The 16,669-nt window shown below is 41.7% G+C and overlaps 1 protein-coding gene across 1 annotated transcript in view; it reads left to right on the plus strand.

Moving 5' to 3' along the window:
• The window catches only part of SCN8A (sodium voltage-gated channel alpha subunit 8), a 195,503-nt gene that overhangs the window by 95,667 nt on the left and 83,167 nt on the right, over nucleotides 1-16,669 (plus strand). Inside the window, 4 exon segments of the mRNA XM_034645208.1 lie at nucleotides 996-1,087; nucleotides 11,849-12,070; nucleotides 13,101-13,164; nucleotides 15,422-15,563. Coding sequence (XP_034501099.1) covers nucleotides 996-1,087; nucleotides 11,849-12,070; nucleotides 13,101-13,164; nucleotides 15,422-15,563 — 520 coding nt within the window.

The raw sequence follows: 16,669 nt of genomic DNA on the forward strand, positions 1-16,669 counted from the left end.
AAAATGTGAATGAATGAACGATATGCATTGAATATTTGAAACAGAGACTTTGACTTTCTGTTATATCACGGCAATTTCTAGCTTTCCAACATTATGAATACACACTGGTATTCATTTAAAATTGAAGTGTCCTTGCTGGGCACAGAGCTGGTGATAAAATGGGCACTTAACGCACTATTTGCTCTGATCCCATGATCCTGAGCCCTGCTTTTGTACGTCACCGGTACTTCATCTATAGGCGTGACTGCAAAGATACGCATACAACTCCTGGATAAGTCATATATACAGACATTTAGGCACTTTTGCCATTGTCAACTAGGGAGTTATTTAATGTAAATTTGTTTTTATGGGCTTCTGCTGCAGAAATTTGCCTCCTTTTTCCTAAGAAATTGTTCACAAAGCTTGGAGACAGAAGCCTTTGATAATTCCTGGCCTTTCTTTTTACTGAAAATAATGACTGGACCGAGAGTAGTCGTTCTGATTGGGATCTGCACAGCACGATGCTGATTAAGAGAGTGAGCCCTCAGAACCTCCTGGTTGTATCAGTTCTTTCAAATATTCTTTTGAATTCTCTTTGTCCAATTGAAAAAAGAAATGTGTTCTTTAAGTGTTTATATTTTGAAATTTTCTTTATCAACAACAAAAAGAATGAAATCATAGCTTGTATATAAGACCCTTTCTTCCCCCCATTGTCAAACCCTCGCCCAGTGGTACCATTACAAGTTAACTTTGGTTTGATTCTGCAGGTATATAACAGAGTTTGTAAACCTAGGCAATGTTTCAGCTCTACGCACTTTCAGGGTACTGAGGGCTTTGAAAACTATTTCGGTAATCCCAGGTAAGACGGCCCGGGGTTGGTGTTAGGTGTTGGGTTAGGGCCCTGACGTGACGTATTGTACTTTTTGTTTTGTTGTGGTTTTGTTTTTTTTCCTTCGGTGTTTGTGTTCGTGTCTGTGTTTGTCATTTGTGTTTGTGTGTGACCTCCCTTACTACAGATATGTGACAGAGTTTGTGGACCTGGGCAATGTCTCAGCGCTGAGAACATTCAGGGTTCTCCGAGCTTTGAAAACTATCTCTGTAATTCCAGGTGAGAAAATTTACACACAAAACTGACTGCCTCATCTCCTCTTTCCCTTCCATTCATTTTGTCCACCACATTCTAAACCGGTGTCAGCACACTTGATATGGCCTTGCATTACGCATGTTTTTCCTGGGAGACGTTCTCTGGAATGGCCCTTTGGTCCTAAGGCAGTTTCAGTGGCAGCGCTTTGCCAGGCATGCAGCCCCCATTCCATCCATGCTTTGAAAAAGCACGTGCTTAAAAATCACTTGGATCTTCCAATATCTGAAAAAAATTGTCACAGAGCTAGCTGTCTCTTTGAACATAAGTCATTTGCTTCCTGGCCTCATGGAATTACAGTAAATTTAACATTCACCGTCATCCCATTGCTTGTGATTTCTAGGCTTCCTGTCGCATGGTTTGCTGATGGGATGTTATTCAATGAACTATACTTTTATTGTTACTGTGTTAATGGAATTATTTAACCACAGAAGACACCTACCCTGTTAACTAGTCCAGTTTTAGAGCCAGATTGAAGAGCCTTGGAGTTAGTGAACTGAACTTTAGTAATCACAGTCACATCCTATTGCTGTCTGTTTCACTGGAGTAAGAAACAGTAGACATCTACTGTGTATGTATTCAGAGGCCATTCTCAAACACAAATCCCAATGAAAGCTTGTGCAGATGCTGTTAAAAAAAGTGAAAGGTAAGATAGCATACACGCGTCTGAATGTACGGGCAAACAACAAGGACAGAAACTTGAGAAGAAAAGGGAACCAATCAGTGGGTGGTTGGGAAGTAGTTAATTGACAGTCGTTTCATAAATTTTGCCTTTTTCTTTTTGGTCCTGGTTGAGCTAGCCCGGTGGTTCTTCACAAAAGGTTTTGGATCCTTTTGAGAATCGGGGGGAAGTTCCCAGACCCCGCTGAAACCCACCTATGAACCCCATGTTAAGATCCTCAATTTAATTTAAATCCTAACTACCAGATAGTGCTTAACTAATTTTTCTAAAGGCCAGTCTTGAAATCTGGAAGGAAAGATATTTGAGTTAGCCTTGTGAGCCTGAGGCCCACGGGCAGGCACGTGGCAGAAATCAAGAGTGTGTGGTTGCCGACTGGACTCTGGTTCCGTGCAGGGGCTTTCAGGGAAGACTCCCAAGGGACCAGGCTTCCCACTGCAGTTTTGTAGAAACAGGGACATGAAGAACAGAGGCATCCTGTTCCTGGTGTCACGTGGCTCTTCGGGCGGCGGACTCAGAAACATTCCTCTCTTCCCCTTTTCAACTTCATCTAAATATCAGACACAGAGAGAGGGAAGACAAATGCAGAGCCCTGGAGAAGGCTGACTTGGAATGTAGCTTTCTGAGAACCTCAAGGAAGGTAAACCCCAGTTTCTCCATTTACAAATCTGGGCATGAAGTGGGCCGGTAAATTTGGGCCCTACTAAAAATGAATTCTTTTACAGTTACCAATGAGAGCTTTCTCCCTCTCAACTAGAGCTAGGCATCCGTTGGAATATATTCTTGGCAAAAAACGACAACCCTGACTTATCAAGGTTCAGTTCCTAGCCATTTTAAATCCGTTTGACAAAAAAGTGAAGCTCATTCTCCAGGCAACCTCGGGCAGCTCATTGATGGTGATTTAACCCCTAGGCAGCCTTGTCTTATTTCTTCTGGCATCTGGAGCACCAAATCTTTACTTCCATTTTCCCTCTGCTCTCTTTCTTCTCTGGCCTTTTTTAAATATGATCCCATGTTTTCTGCTCACTTCCCCCAACGTACTCTGCAAGGCATCTGTCTCTTTATGTTCTTGTGATCTGAAAACTTCTCTTCCAGAATTAAATTGGAAAGCTGCATTCTGTTCACTAACTAGGGCAGCAGATGCTATCTCTGGTCTAGCTCTTAGCTTCTGTCTGCTGTATGGATAGCTTCTGACCACAGCATTTCTGCAAGGTAACTCTTGACTGGCGTCATATTACTTATCCTTACTATTAACCCATTGATCTATCTTATCTCTCTATAAAATATATTTGTAAACACATGGTAGTACCACATAAATGATTTTAGTATAGCAATTATTATTATAAAGAAGAAACCTAAACCCAAAGAAAGGGTTTGTATCAAGGCTTAGACCTCAAGTTCACAATTTGAAATAGATTCCTGATTCCTGTTTCTAGAACCACCCCCACTTGAGCTGGCTTTGCGAAGTTAACTGGGATGCAAAAATAACTTTAAGGGATAATAAAGCCAGTAATAGATCTCTATCAGTGAATGGTATAATTGATACTTGAATTAAAATGTGACTTTTTATGCCAAGTCCTTTCACTCCCCGTACTATTTATAGAGAACTATTGCCCTGTTCCTACCTGCCTGTTAACCAGCTCTCCTTTCAAGATGGGAGCACCATTGTATGAGTCACTAGACCTGGTGCCATCTCGATTGGAAATCTCAGTCATTCTGACTCTGCCGTCGAGCCAGGCCTTACTGCCCTCTTAGTGAAAGCCATTGTTGTGCATACCAAGCTTTCTCATGAATCAATTCAGCGGGACTGGTGCTCTCTTTGCCTTTTCCTGTTCCCAGTTTGATTGTAGGCTTTTGCGGAAGCTGCCAGAAACAGAAGCAAGAACAACCACAGAACTGACGTGGGTCTGCAAGATCCCACGAAGCCTTCAGCTCCCTTCGTGAGAGTGTTCCGTTCCTAGAGAACTCACCCACTCACCCGGGCTGACGCTGCCATCCCTCTTAGCACTTTGGTAGATAGTCCAAATGTGTCAGCGAGGTCAGGACTCCCAGAAGATGGGATAATGCAGTGTGTCGGTTAACTGCAGCCTTTTGGATAAGGGGTGCTTTGATTTAGAGCCTTCTAGTGACTTAGAAAAGACCAAACCCACATTCTGACCCTTTTTATTTGCTGACTGAAGACCTAGATATGTATCACACATGGTTTCCCTTTTGCTTCAGAGACCTTGGCTTGAAGAACAGTGTATGCAAACGGCAGTTACAGGAAAAGACCTTTTCTACGTTTCTTTAGTCCAGAATTTGCTGGATTCAACTTGACATTGAAGTATTCTGTGTAGAAATTCATGTCTTAAAACTTTGTTTTCAGGGGGCGCCTGGGTGGCTCAGTTGGTTAACCGTCTGCCTTCGGCTCAGGTCATGATCCCGGGGTCCTGGGATCGAGCCCCACATCAGCTTCTTCCTCTCCCTCTGACCCTCCCCTGCTCATGCTCTTTCTCTCAAATAAATAAATAAAATCTTTAAAAAAAAACACAAAACTTTGTTTTCAGGGTGCTTGGGTGGCTCAGTCGGTTGATCGTCCGACTCTTGACTTCAGCTCAGGTCATGGTCTCTGGGTGGTGGGAGTCGAGCCCTGCATCAGGCTCTGTGCTCAGCATAGAGTCTGCTTGTCCCTCTCCCTTTGCTCCCTCCCCTCATCTCTCTCTCTCTCTCTCTCTCAAATAAATAAATAAAATCTTTAAAAAAAAACACAAAACTTTGTTTTCAGGGTGCTTGGGTGGCTCAGTCGGTTGATCGTCCGACTCTTGACTTCAGCTCAGGTCATGGTCTCTGGGTGGTGGGAGTCGAGCCCTGCATCAGGCTCTGTGCTCAGCATAGAGTCTGCTTGTCCCTCTCCCTTTGCTCCCTCCCCTCATCTCTCTCTCTCTCTCTCTCAAATAAATAAATAAAATCTTTAAGCAAGCAAACAAACAAACAGACAGAAACTTTGTTTTGGCTTTATATTCACTTGGGGCCTGGGCATAAAAATGAGCTTCTGAGTGACTTTGCCAGAAGTTTCATCTTCTACATGTTTTAACCATGTGCCACAGGACTGACACGCCCAAGGATAGGGTGGAAATCTCAAAGCAGGAATCTGAGGTTTTTCCTATTGAGTAGCATTTAGTGGTGTAAATAAAACCAGTTGGGACAGCCTTACTTGCCAGTTGCTACTCATTTCTATCATCATTTCAGTGACTCCCAAAAAGCACTGCTTCTGTATTTGCCAACACTAGTTTAATATCATTTTGCTTTCTTTAAAGTTATAAGTTTTTGATTATTTTTCTGTTTGATTTTTTATTTCTGTGCTTTCATTTCTGTTACTTTCTCTCCGTACCTGTGGTATCAGATAAGAAGCAGGAAAAACGGCGGGCCCTTCTCCTTCCCACCTCGGTATTCACAAAGAAAGCATTTTCTTTAGACGTATGCATTATGAATATGGCAATTTCTGCTGCACAGTGAACGGGGATAGAAAGTGTTTTCAGACTATATTTAGACTCCTTGTTTCCTTTATAATATTCTAGTTATTAATCCAATTGCTTTTGTATTTCTCCTTTTCCCACTGCTTCTCAGAAAAGGTAACTGAAGTTGAACACAGTGGTCAAATGTGGGAAAACACTGGAGTCTCACAGGATCCCACTGACCCACCTTTGGGAGCTAGTTAAAATTTTGCTCAGACTTTGTGGTACAAATCTGGTCTTGAGTAAATAAATCTACTATCTCCAGATCTCTCCCCAATTATTCTTCATCCAAAGAACCCTCACGAACGTCATTGTGAGGCTTGAACCTGCAGCAGGAAAATTGACGTGGCACAACTTAAATCTAGAGCTTTTCTGGACCAAGCCAGACTTTGGGAATTGGGGAACTTTTCTCCCCTGGGCTGAGAACTGCTTGTTACCGCTCTTGAGACCCATTCCAACGTTACTTTTGTAGAATTAGCTCATGTTGTTTCAAACCAGACAAGTTTCTCAACCTGAGCCACAAGCTAGAAAATATAAATTTACTTTATAATCTGGCATCACGCTGTGGAAGATTTTGATCCCAGTATGCATGGCTGATTCCTCTGAACTTGGCACGTCAGCAGGCTTTGTTCATTTGTCCGAGGGATTGCTGGACGTCATGAAAGGTGACAGGAGGTTCAGAGGCGCCTTTGGACGTAGAGGCTTCACGTGCTTCTCAAAATTCCGCTCTGGTAGCTGACATTGCTGTACGTTGGGTCTGCCTGTCTTTTCTTGATCTGTAGTAAATGTATTAACGGCTTCTGCTCAGGCTCATCCGAATGCTAGTTAATGTTCGCCTTTTCCAAGAGTTCTCGCTGTCCAGTTTGCCCCCACGTGGCTTCTGTTGCACACTCTGTTGTGTAGGAGTTGTTTGAAGGAGCATTCTGCTGTGTTTGGGATAATCAGTTTTCAGTCAGTATCTTGCTTGTTCTGGTGTGTGGTGTTGTGAGCCAGTAGAAGAAGTGAGGCAACTTCTCCTCACAGCCAGAACAGTGCCATTTTCCATTCTCGCACGCATCAGGTCAGGAATTCTTCCAGCAGCTTCTTACATTATTGACCTCTGTTGGCGATAACAGGAAGCACTTTTGCCTGGCTGCGTTTTCTAGTGAGTGTCAGTTGCTGCTGGCAAGACTATAGAGCTTGAGCTCAAGAAAGGCATTATATGAAAGACCATCAGGTACATGAAAAGATGCTCAATATCACTAGTGATTAGGGAAATGCAAATTAAAACCATAGTGAGATATCACCTCACACCAGTTAGAACGGCCATCATCGAAGAGACGAGATAGCAAACGCTGGCATGGATGTGGAGAAAGGGGAACCCTTGCACACTGTTGGGATTAGTAAATTGGTGCAGCCACTATGGGAAACAGTATGAAGGATCCTCAAAAATTAAAAATAGAATTACCATATGATCCAGCAATTCCACTTCTGGGAACATATCCAAAGGAAACGAAAACACTAACTCAAAAAAGATATCTGCACCCCATGTTCATAACAGCATTATTTACAGTAGCCAAGACATGGAAACAATCTAAGTGTCCATTTATGGTTGAATAGATAAAGTTGTGAGATATATACACAATGGAATATTATTTGGGTATAAAAAAACGAGGAAATCCTACCATTTTTGACAACATGGTTGGACCTTGAAGGCATTATGCTCAGTAAAATAAGTTGGACAGAGAAAGACAAATAAATACCGTATAATCTCACTGATGTACGGAATCTAAAAACAAACAAACTCATAGAAAAAGAGATCAGACTTGTGGATACCCAAGGCAGAGTGTGGGGGGAGGAGGAATTGGAGGAAGGTGGTCAAAAGGTACTGACTCCCAGGTATAAGAAAGAAAGTGCTAGGGATGTAATGTACGACATCATACCTATAGCTGACGTCGCTGTATGGCACATAGGAAAGTTGTTAACAGAGTTCTAAGAGTTCTCATCACAAGCAAAAATTTTTTCCTTTTTTCCTTTTTTCCCCCTTTTCTTTTTATTTTATCTATATGAAAAGGTGGATGTTAGCTAAAACTCTTGGTGGTAATCATTTCACGATATATATAAAAAAAACCATTGTGATATGAAATGTCTACAGTGATGTATGACAATTATTTCTCAATAAAACTGGGGGGAAAAAGAAATGCATTGAGAGCCTCATCTCCATAACTTGCCGTTGATGTCTGCAAGTATGGTCATTCCCAATCATCAACCCTAACGGAAGGAAGAAGAGTCTTAGCGGAGGCCAGATGACCCAGTGACCATTTACATTTAACACTGCTGTGTAATTGGGTGTCTACCTCGGCACGCTAACATTACGCCACACCACCTTTCTTCCTGTGGGACCTGGATGAAAATCTTGGAGAGTAAACTTTTTAGATAGCCATAGTTAGTGTTATTTAGCAGTTATTCTTACTTAATTAAGATTTGTTTCTCTGAGCCCCTGTGAAGTAAAAGCAGCTGAATACCATTTCCAACTTAAGTTTTTACTTTAAACTTCATGAAAGCTGGAAGAATGCTCACCAAGGAGTTTCTCTAAACCTCAGGCTTCAGAAGAAAACCCTTGAGTTTTTTTTTTTTTTTTTTTTTTTTAGTCTTCTTGACTCATGTTTACAGATTTCTTCAGCAATGATTTCTGGTTTATGGAGAAAAGATTTTAAACCAGCTGACTGAGAGCATTTAGGTCTATCCCCAGGAAAATGATGAGTTCCATGTATGGTTGGTGTGTTAGTTGAACATCTTTGGTTGCAAGTGGAAGAAGACATGAAGGGCTGGAATGCTTTTGGGCTTCTGGAAGCCAGTGAAACCAGAATGCAGAGCCAGAAAGCTCCAGATACCAGGAAGTATTTTTTTCTTCATGTTTTTTCTCTCCATGTGTCTATTTCCTTTTTCAATCTCTTAGCTTACTAACTGCCTTTACTTCTCAGACATCCTAATATAATGACAGAATATGGCTACCACTTAGTTCCCAAATTTACACGTCATCATTCCTTCCACTTGAAAAGACTACTGGACTGTCTTTAGTCCCATTCTAAGTTCCCAGAGGAAAGGACCAGGATTTAGGTCAGATGTCCACCCTGACATCTATAATCTACTCACAGACAGTCACTTCCTACAAATAAGGCTCCTGGGGGGCCAGCTTTATAAAACAGGGGATAATTTGAGCCTCATGGCCTGGAATTTCCGTTATATGGGCTTGGAACTGTCCAGAGAGTTCCCAGCCCAGGAAAATCAGATTAAACTATGATAAAAGTGTATGTTTTTTTTTTATTTGATTGATATCACAGATGCTTTGGTTTGATTATTTTGTAGTATTATACTCTTGTTAGTAATACAAATGACAGTTTACAGCTCCTTTCTCAATTCATTTAAAATGGAAATAGAAATGGCCTTGAACAATCATCCAGTGTTCAGATCAGTGATTGTCTGAACCATTCAGGGGAAATATAAGCTCTTCTTAAAGAAATCCAGGAAGAGAAACTACAGCCATTCTTCAGTGACCTATTCACCTTTTTTTTTAAATCATGCTTTGACTTTGAAAACAGAACTGTATAACTTAGGAACCTAGAATTGAATTATTGACCTGGTATAGACCCACTTCAACCAAGCCAAATACTTTACTATGAAAGAACTTTCCTATTCCTCAGCAACTTATGAAAATAAGGCCCATAATACTGGAACAACATTTACTTCTTGATGGTTGCTTTCTATTTTATACCACCAGTATCATCTTATCTGTGTGACTATGATACGGTTTTCAGGGCCTTCCGAATAAGATTGAAATTGCAGCTACTTAATCTTGAAGAAATAAATATCTCTGCCCTATTTTGAAAGACTTCTAAAGAAGATTCTTCAGCTTTTCCTCTACTGCCCACTGCCACATACTCCTGTGTTTATCCACATTCTGTGTATAAGAAAATGAGGTGGGACCTTGAATTTGTTCTGATATACGTGGATCATAGCTAGTGACTGAGCCAGGACCAGAATTGCTGCTTTCTGATTTCCTGTCTGGTGCTCTTTTTGAACGGGTTTTTTTTTTTTTTTTTTTAAGATTTTATTTTGAGAGAGAGAGAGAGTACTATTGGGGGGAGGGACACAGGGAAAGGGAGAAGCAGACCCCCTGCTGAGCAGGGGAGCCTGCCGCAGGGCTCGATCCCAGGACCCTAAGATTATGACCTCAGCCAAAGGCAGACACTTAGCCAACTGAGCCACCCAGGTGCCCCTGCACAGTCTAATGAGGAGAAGAGAATCAGGTTAGAAATGTCTTGAGTCCTATGCCTTGAATGTAGACAATCGTTTAATCCCTTTGGTGGCCACAGTCTCTATGGAAGGTCCATTCTATAAGAAAACACAGGCCTTTGCATACTTTTGTATCTCTACAGTCTTAATTCATAGCTCTTTTTTCTTTATTCCTCTCAGATCCCTTTCAGAGTATCTGTGTGAGAGGAAAGAAAATGTCTCATTCATTTGCTCTTTCAATAAAAATATGTTAAGTGCATGCTTTGTGCTAGGTCCTGTGCTAGGCACAGCATGCATTACTATTATTGGACTCAGATAGAAAATTCTATTGAATTCAACTTTGAAAATTCTAGGTAGTTACTTGCAAAATACAGCAAAGAACGAGTCATGTCCATACTCCCAATTAGATCACCATGATACGAGGTTAGCCATGCAGCGTTGCTATCCCAGTCATATTTCTTTGAGGAGGGCAACGTCTGGAACGGTGATAGCTTGCAAGTATTAAGTGCCAGGTACTATACTTGGTATTTTATGTTCATTATCTTATTTAAGCCTCACAACAACCTGGTGAGGGGTATTGTAAGTACCTTCTTATAGATGAATAAATAGGTTCTGGCAAAAATGGTTACCATTTGAGTCATTTACTGTGTTCCAGGTACTGTGTTAAGTGCTTATATGAATTATGCTTAATCCTTGCAAGAGCCCTATGATACTCAACTATAATTATTCCCATTTTAAAGATGAAAAAAACTAAGATTCAGGTCATATTAGTAAGTGGTCTTAGTTAAGAGTAGTAATTATACACCTAGCTTCACACTTCAAAGCCAAGATTAGGATTTCTCTTGAATTTTAGTCTAATATTCCTTCCTTCAGCAGTGGATCAGGGGTAAGCTCACTCTTGAGGCCTGTGTGTCTGTGTCCTGTCTGCCTCGCATCTATCCTGGCACACTGGCTTCCCTGGAGTGAGTGCTCAGTTCTTTTTTGGCCACTTCCTACGGATGGCTTGACATCTGGGTAGGCCCAGGAGAGCCTCACACAGCATTTGTTTTGACCCAAACATCGTGAACCCACCACCATATTTTCCTGTGTCTCTTATCACTGATACCTCCATTGCAGTTAAGAAAGCTACCCGCAGGTTCAAATTTGAACCAGTGGCTTCTATTTAAACCTCAAATTCGGGGCGCCTGGGTGGCACAGTGGTTAAGCGTCTGCCTTCGGCTCAGGGCGTGATCCCGGCGTTATGGGATCGAGCCCCACATCGGGCTCCTCCACTATTAGCCTGCTTCTTCCTCTCCCACTCCCCCTGCTTGTGCTCCCTCTCTCGCTGGCTGTCTCTATCTCTGTCAAATAAATAAATAAATAAAATCTTTTAATAAAATAAAATAAACCTCAAATTCAAGTGGGTTAGTTGTTTTTTTATTTTGTTTTCAATCTAGGACAGAAAAAAAGGTCAGTTATAGAGAATAGGGCATGTATGTGGTCCAGAGGTGTATTTGTAAATGGCAAGACAAACTGTAAATACTGGGTTGATAATAATTAACCTTTTCAATACATTGGTATATTGGAAAATATTTATCGTACTTTCTCACAACTTGGCTTTTTTAAACTTTGCAGTAGTTCTCTGTCCAACCTGGAAACTTCCTCAATTCCTGATCTTCCCGTTTGTTTATTCAGTGAATATTTACTGAGTACCTGCCATGGGCTAGGCAGTCTAGTACAGCTGTGAATGAGACAGACGTAAATAATTAATTATAAGCAGGATAAATGCTATAGAGGAAAGTATAAGGTGCTATTAAATTATTAAAAATAATGGGGGAGGGAGACGAATTGGAAGTCAGGGAAGCTTTCTGAGGGAATTCCTATTTAAGCTGAGCCTGAAGAATGAAGAGGAGTTAGGCGGGTAGGACAGGGGAATGGAAGGAAGCATTCCAGGCAGAGGGAAGAGCATGTATGATCACTCTGAGGCAAGTAAGAGCCTGGCGCATATGAGGAGCTAAGCAGCAGTCAGACTCAGGAGAGTACTTCCCAGAGGAAAAGAGCCGCATGTTGGAGAAGGAACTTTCTGTTTCTTCTTAAAAATTGTTGACTTAAGAATTAATACTTCTGGAAAAATTGATAGTATTCCTGGCCTATAGTTATTCCCATGGCATAAGAGAGAAAGTCGCCATGGTTCAAGGGTGGTGCTGTGGGGAGGAGTAGAAGCCAGTAGCTAAGAGGGAGGCTGGGGGAGGTGGGGAGGGTTCTGATGTGACTCTGATTCCGAGGCTTCTATCTCCTCAGGCCTGAAGACCATTGTGGGTGCCCTAATCCAGTCCGTGAAGAAGCTGTCAGATGTGATGATTCTGACAGTGTTCTGCCTGAGTGTGTTTGCCTTGATTGGACTGCAGCTGTTCATGGGCAACCTGCGAAACAAGTGCGTCGTGTGGCCCATAAACTTCAACGAGAGCTATCTGGAAAATGGCACCAAAGGCTTTGATTGGGAAGAATATATCAACAATAAAAGTAGGTGGCCTGTTCTCTGCAAGGGGCGAAAGACAAGTCTGTCTCCAATTTACATGGTCTGAAGCCATCACTGGGCTATAAAAAGTAGTTGGGGTGAGAAAGGAAGCCAGTGCTCCTGCAGTGGCCTGAGGAAGTTACTCCCTGTCGGGGCAGGGTTGTATTCAGAAGTGCTCTCTGGGTTTTTTCTCCCCTTTAAAACCCAAAATGAAACTTTACAGCTTTTTCACAGGCACCCCTAAACTTTTGCTTTGAAAATCAGGCTTAGGAGTTCGATAAAAATACCTTTTGCCTTGGTTGGGTTAGCTCAGATGGTTCAGAATATGCCTCGTAAGCTCTCTTGTCAGTCTGGTGTGGGGAGACCGGGGATCTTAGTAGCCATTTGAGCCCCTTACACTGAAGGAGTTTTAATAATTTCATTTCAGGAACCACAGCACTTGGGTCTGCACTAAGGAACGTTTGGTGTGCTAGTCCTTCCACGGAATAATGGGGAAAAGTTAGCAGTATCACTGTTCATCGTCCCTGAGGAACTAAAGGCAGTTAAGAAGCCGTAAGAAAATGTTGCAAAGGCCATTTCAGGGACACATAAAGGAAAGGGAAACGTGCCTCCAATGAATACAGGACAGTGTAATGTGATCAGTGAGGGTTTAGCTTATCTTTGGTTAAGAGAGCTTTTAAGGACAGAAGGCTGAAGTTGTGTAGAAAACGAGTAAAGAGCTCAGAAAACTCGCTTTCAGACCCCTTAGACTCAAGTACCAGAAACTGGCGTATAGATTTGAAATACGAGTGGAGGTCAAGTGTCTGTGAAAAGGACATTGGATTAGGGCTATATGGTAGCACTTTTCATTTTTAAGTATATATAAGAAAATAATTAATGGGAAAGAATTCTTACCAGGTTTTACTCTGTCAGAAAAGATTTATATGAGCTAAAATCAATGACTGTTCCTGCCAGGCTAGCTAGGAACAGTGTAACCTTATTCTCTCATTGACTTAAATCTGCCTTATTCACTTCCTGCTCTTCAAACTTTTCTAGCAAATTTTTACATAGTTCCTGGCATGCTGGAACCTTTACTCTGTGGGAACAGTTCTGATGCTGGGTAAGTAGCTCACCTAATTTTATTCTTCTCCCTTAAAATAATGTGTCAGACGAAAATGGACAATATTTTCACTTTTCTCTGTACTCATGTAGTAACTGGGTCTGACATATTGGTTGACTCAGACTTTCTTCCTGTTTCATATTTGTCCATCCAACTTGGGCATTTCACGTTCGTAGGTGAACGTGCCTATAGTCTCAGGGCCAAATTAAAAATGTAAAAGGCTAAGGATAGAATCTATGGCACCAGGTACCTTGCCTGTCTCTTGTAGACTCCCCTCATTCTGTTATAGCCTGATGAATAAAATGCAGAGTAGGGACGCTGTCTTAACGATAGATTAGTACCAAGGACGACCCGAAACATACGAGGCCTGACGGCGTGGGGAGGGGACGGAGTAGCAAGATACTATTCTTTCTGTTTCTTAAGAAGATTTTATTTATTTATTTATTTGAGAGAGTAAGCGCACCCACAAGCGGTGGGGGGGGGTACGGGGAGGGTAAGGGGGAGGNNNCGGGGAGGGTAAGGGGGAGGGGGGAGAAGCAGACTCCCCGCTGAGCACGGACCTGAAGTGGGGCTGGATCCCTGGACCTGGGGGTTATGATCTGAGCTGAAGGCAGCCTTTTAACCAACTGAGGGACCCAGGTGTCCCCCTTTTTTTTTTCCATTTTTAAAAAATCGTGGTAAAATACATAGAACATAAGATTTACTCTTGTAACCATTTTTAAGTGTCTAGTTCAGTGGCATCAAGTACATTCACAGGGTTGTACAACCGTCACCACCATCTGTCCCCAGTACTTTCCATCTTCACGAACTGAGACTGTACCCATTAAACACTAACTTCCCATTTCCCCTTCCGCTCCCAGGCCCCTATCGACCACCATTGCACTTTCTGTCTCTGTGATTTTGATGACTGTAAGTACGTCATGTAAGTGAGGTCACAGGGTAATTGTCTTTTTGTGACCAGCTTCTTTCACTTAGCATGATGTCCTCAAGGTTTACCCACGTGATAGCATATGTCAGAATTTCCTCCTTTTTTAAGGCTGAGTGATATTCCATTGTCTGTATATACCACATTTTGTTTATCCATTCATCAGTCAACAAACGCCCGAGTTGCTTCCATATTTTAGTTATCGTCAATAATGCTGCATGAACACAAGTTTATAGCAACATAATGTGAACCTTGATTCTGCTACTTTTAGCTCTGAGACTTTTGGCAAGCCTTTCAACTTAGGTGAGCCTCAATTTCGTCATCTGTAAAATGGATTTAATAAGTCAAGTTCTCAGTTCCTCAAAGGGTTATTGTAATGATCCAATTACGTAACATACATGGAAGTGCTTTGTAAACAGAAAATTATATATATGTGAGGGTGTCAAATCATTATGCAGAGTATATTTGGTCCTCTAGCAATTAGTGTTTTAAGATGACCACGACAACTAGAAGTCCGTTTAATTTCTGTATTGAAGTAGATACTAGAAATTACATTGAAATAAATATCAGGTGAGCCTAAAAGCAGAACTGGTAACACCAAGGTCACTGAAATCCCCAGTATGACTTAGGTTGTCATTAAGGTTGGGTATTAAAGAACAGAGATGATTAAGAGGAACTTATAGCAGGCCATTTGTCATTTGGGCTAGTAGCTAAGATGAATTTGGTTGAATTGCACATTGATGTGTATCTAGGACAGTGATTCTCAAATTCTGGCATGCACAAGAATCACCTGGCATGCCTCTTTAAAATGCAGATTCTTGGCTCCCACGTCCAGAGCTTTTATTCCTAGGTCTGGGTAGGATATAGGGATCAGCGTTTTTAAGAGGCATGCCCGATGATTCTGATCCTAGGCTGTTCCCAGAACATCATTTTTTTTTTAAAAAGTTGACCTGACTAGGGACGCCTGGATGGCTCAGTCAGTTGAATGTCTGCGTTTGGCTTAGGTCATGACCCCAGGGTCATAGGACTGAGTCCCTCATTGGGCTCCTTGCTCGGCGGGGAGACTGCTTCTCACTTTGTCTGCCACTCCCCTTGCTTATGCTCTCTCTCTGTCTGACAAATAAATAAAATCTTCAAAAAAAAAAAAAAAAGTTGACCTGACTTCTTTGTTCTTTCTCCTTCTTCTTCTTCTCTCCCTTTTTTTAAATACCCATTTGTTGGCCTGCCTTTCTAGATGGTTACTTATTATCTCCATAGTCCTGGAAATGACCTAGAGTTAATGATTGGGTAGAATTATGTTGAAAAGCCCTGAACTTCCCTTTCTTTTCTCAGGCAATGCCCAGAGGGATACCAGTGTATGAAAGCAGGAAGGAACCCCAACTATGGTTACACAAGCTTTGACACTTTCAGCTGGGCCTTCTTGGCATTATTTCGCCTTATGACCCAGGACTACTGGGAAAACTTGTATCAGTTGGTAAGTAGTAACACCTCTTTTTTTTGAATATTGCCTTTTTTTTCTTTGGGGACAGAATCTGCGTGAGGGTTTGTGGGTTTGGAGACACTCTGCGGAGAAGACCTTCAGTGAAGATGTTATATAGGGTCTTCGGGTGTTATTTCTGAGTCAGCTGGTTTACAAAATGAAGTGAATTCTCCCAGCTCTTGTCCCTGTCTCTGTAGTAGCCAGTCACATGTGTAGAGGCTCACAGGCTTGACAGCCTTTTGCCTGGCCTGGGAATCTGCTATCTCTGTTTACTTCCTGCTGGTTCGCCAGACCATCTGCAGTATTTCTCTTCTTGGATTTTTGGCATAGGGCATCTTTTTAGGGACTATCAATTAAACATCCTGTACAAGGCACTGTGCTAGACATTATAAAGATGAGCTTTCTAGCCACAAGGATCTTGGATTCTAAACATATCAACATTTGTGAGATTTGTAACACATCTGAACTTGTTCAGGCAGGTTGTGACAGATTTAAAAAAAAAAAAAAAGGTCTGCCATTCTGTTGGGCTATCTTGGTAATTGGAGACAACTCTTTTAACGTGGCTGGTGGTGATGGAGAAGTAAGTCTAGGTGATTGCTAAGGGTCTTCCAGCTTAGAAATTCCATGATAATTCACTGTTTTCTATTTGACTCTGTCATTTGGTGATGCCAGTTTGAGAATGAGAAACATGTCTCCCTCAGGCATGCAGGACCTCTTGAAGAGAAGCTTCTAATTTTCAGATCCCATAAGGAATTCTTACTTTCCGTTGGACAGCCTAGAGTTCTCTTAGGTTCAAATCTTTCTCATGAAATATTTGTGGTTGATGCTAAATTCCATTAAATATTTGTGATTGAAAAGAATAACAATGAAAACTAAATAATAGCGGGTCACATATACATAACCTAAAACCCAAGTGCTCTTTGATGTCTGTTTGCCCACTGCTAGTGAAGGGAATAGTCCTAGGACCTGCTTCTTCTTTTTTTTCTACTGTTCTTTATGCCATATCCCTCTTTAAAAACCCACCCTATTGCAGAAAGATAAGGAAGGATGTCACTCAAGATGGGGACTTTCTATGACTTGATCCCTAAGATGGAATTTGT

The sequence above is a fragment of the Ailuropoda melanoleuca genome, chromosome 16 (assembly GCF_002007445.2).
Source record: "Ailuropoda melanoleuca isolate Jingjing chromosome 16, ASM200744v2, whole genome shotgun sequence".
NCBI lineage: Eukaryota > Metazoa > Chordata > Mammalia > Carnivora > Ursidae > Ailuropoda > Ailuropoda melanoleuca.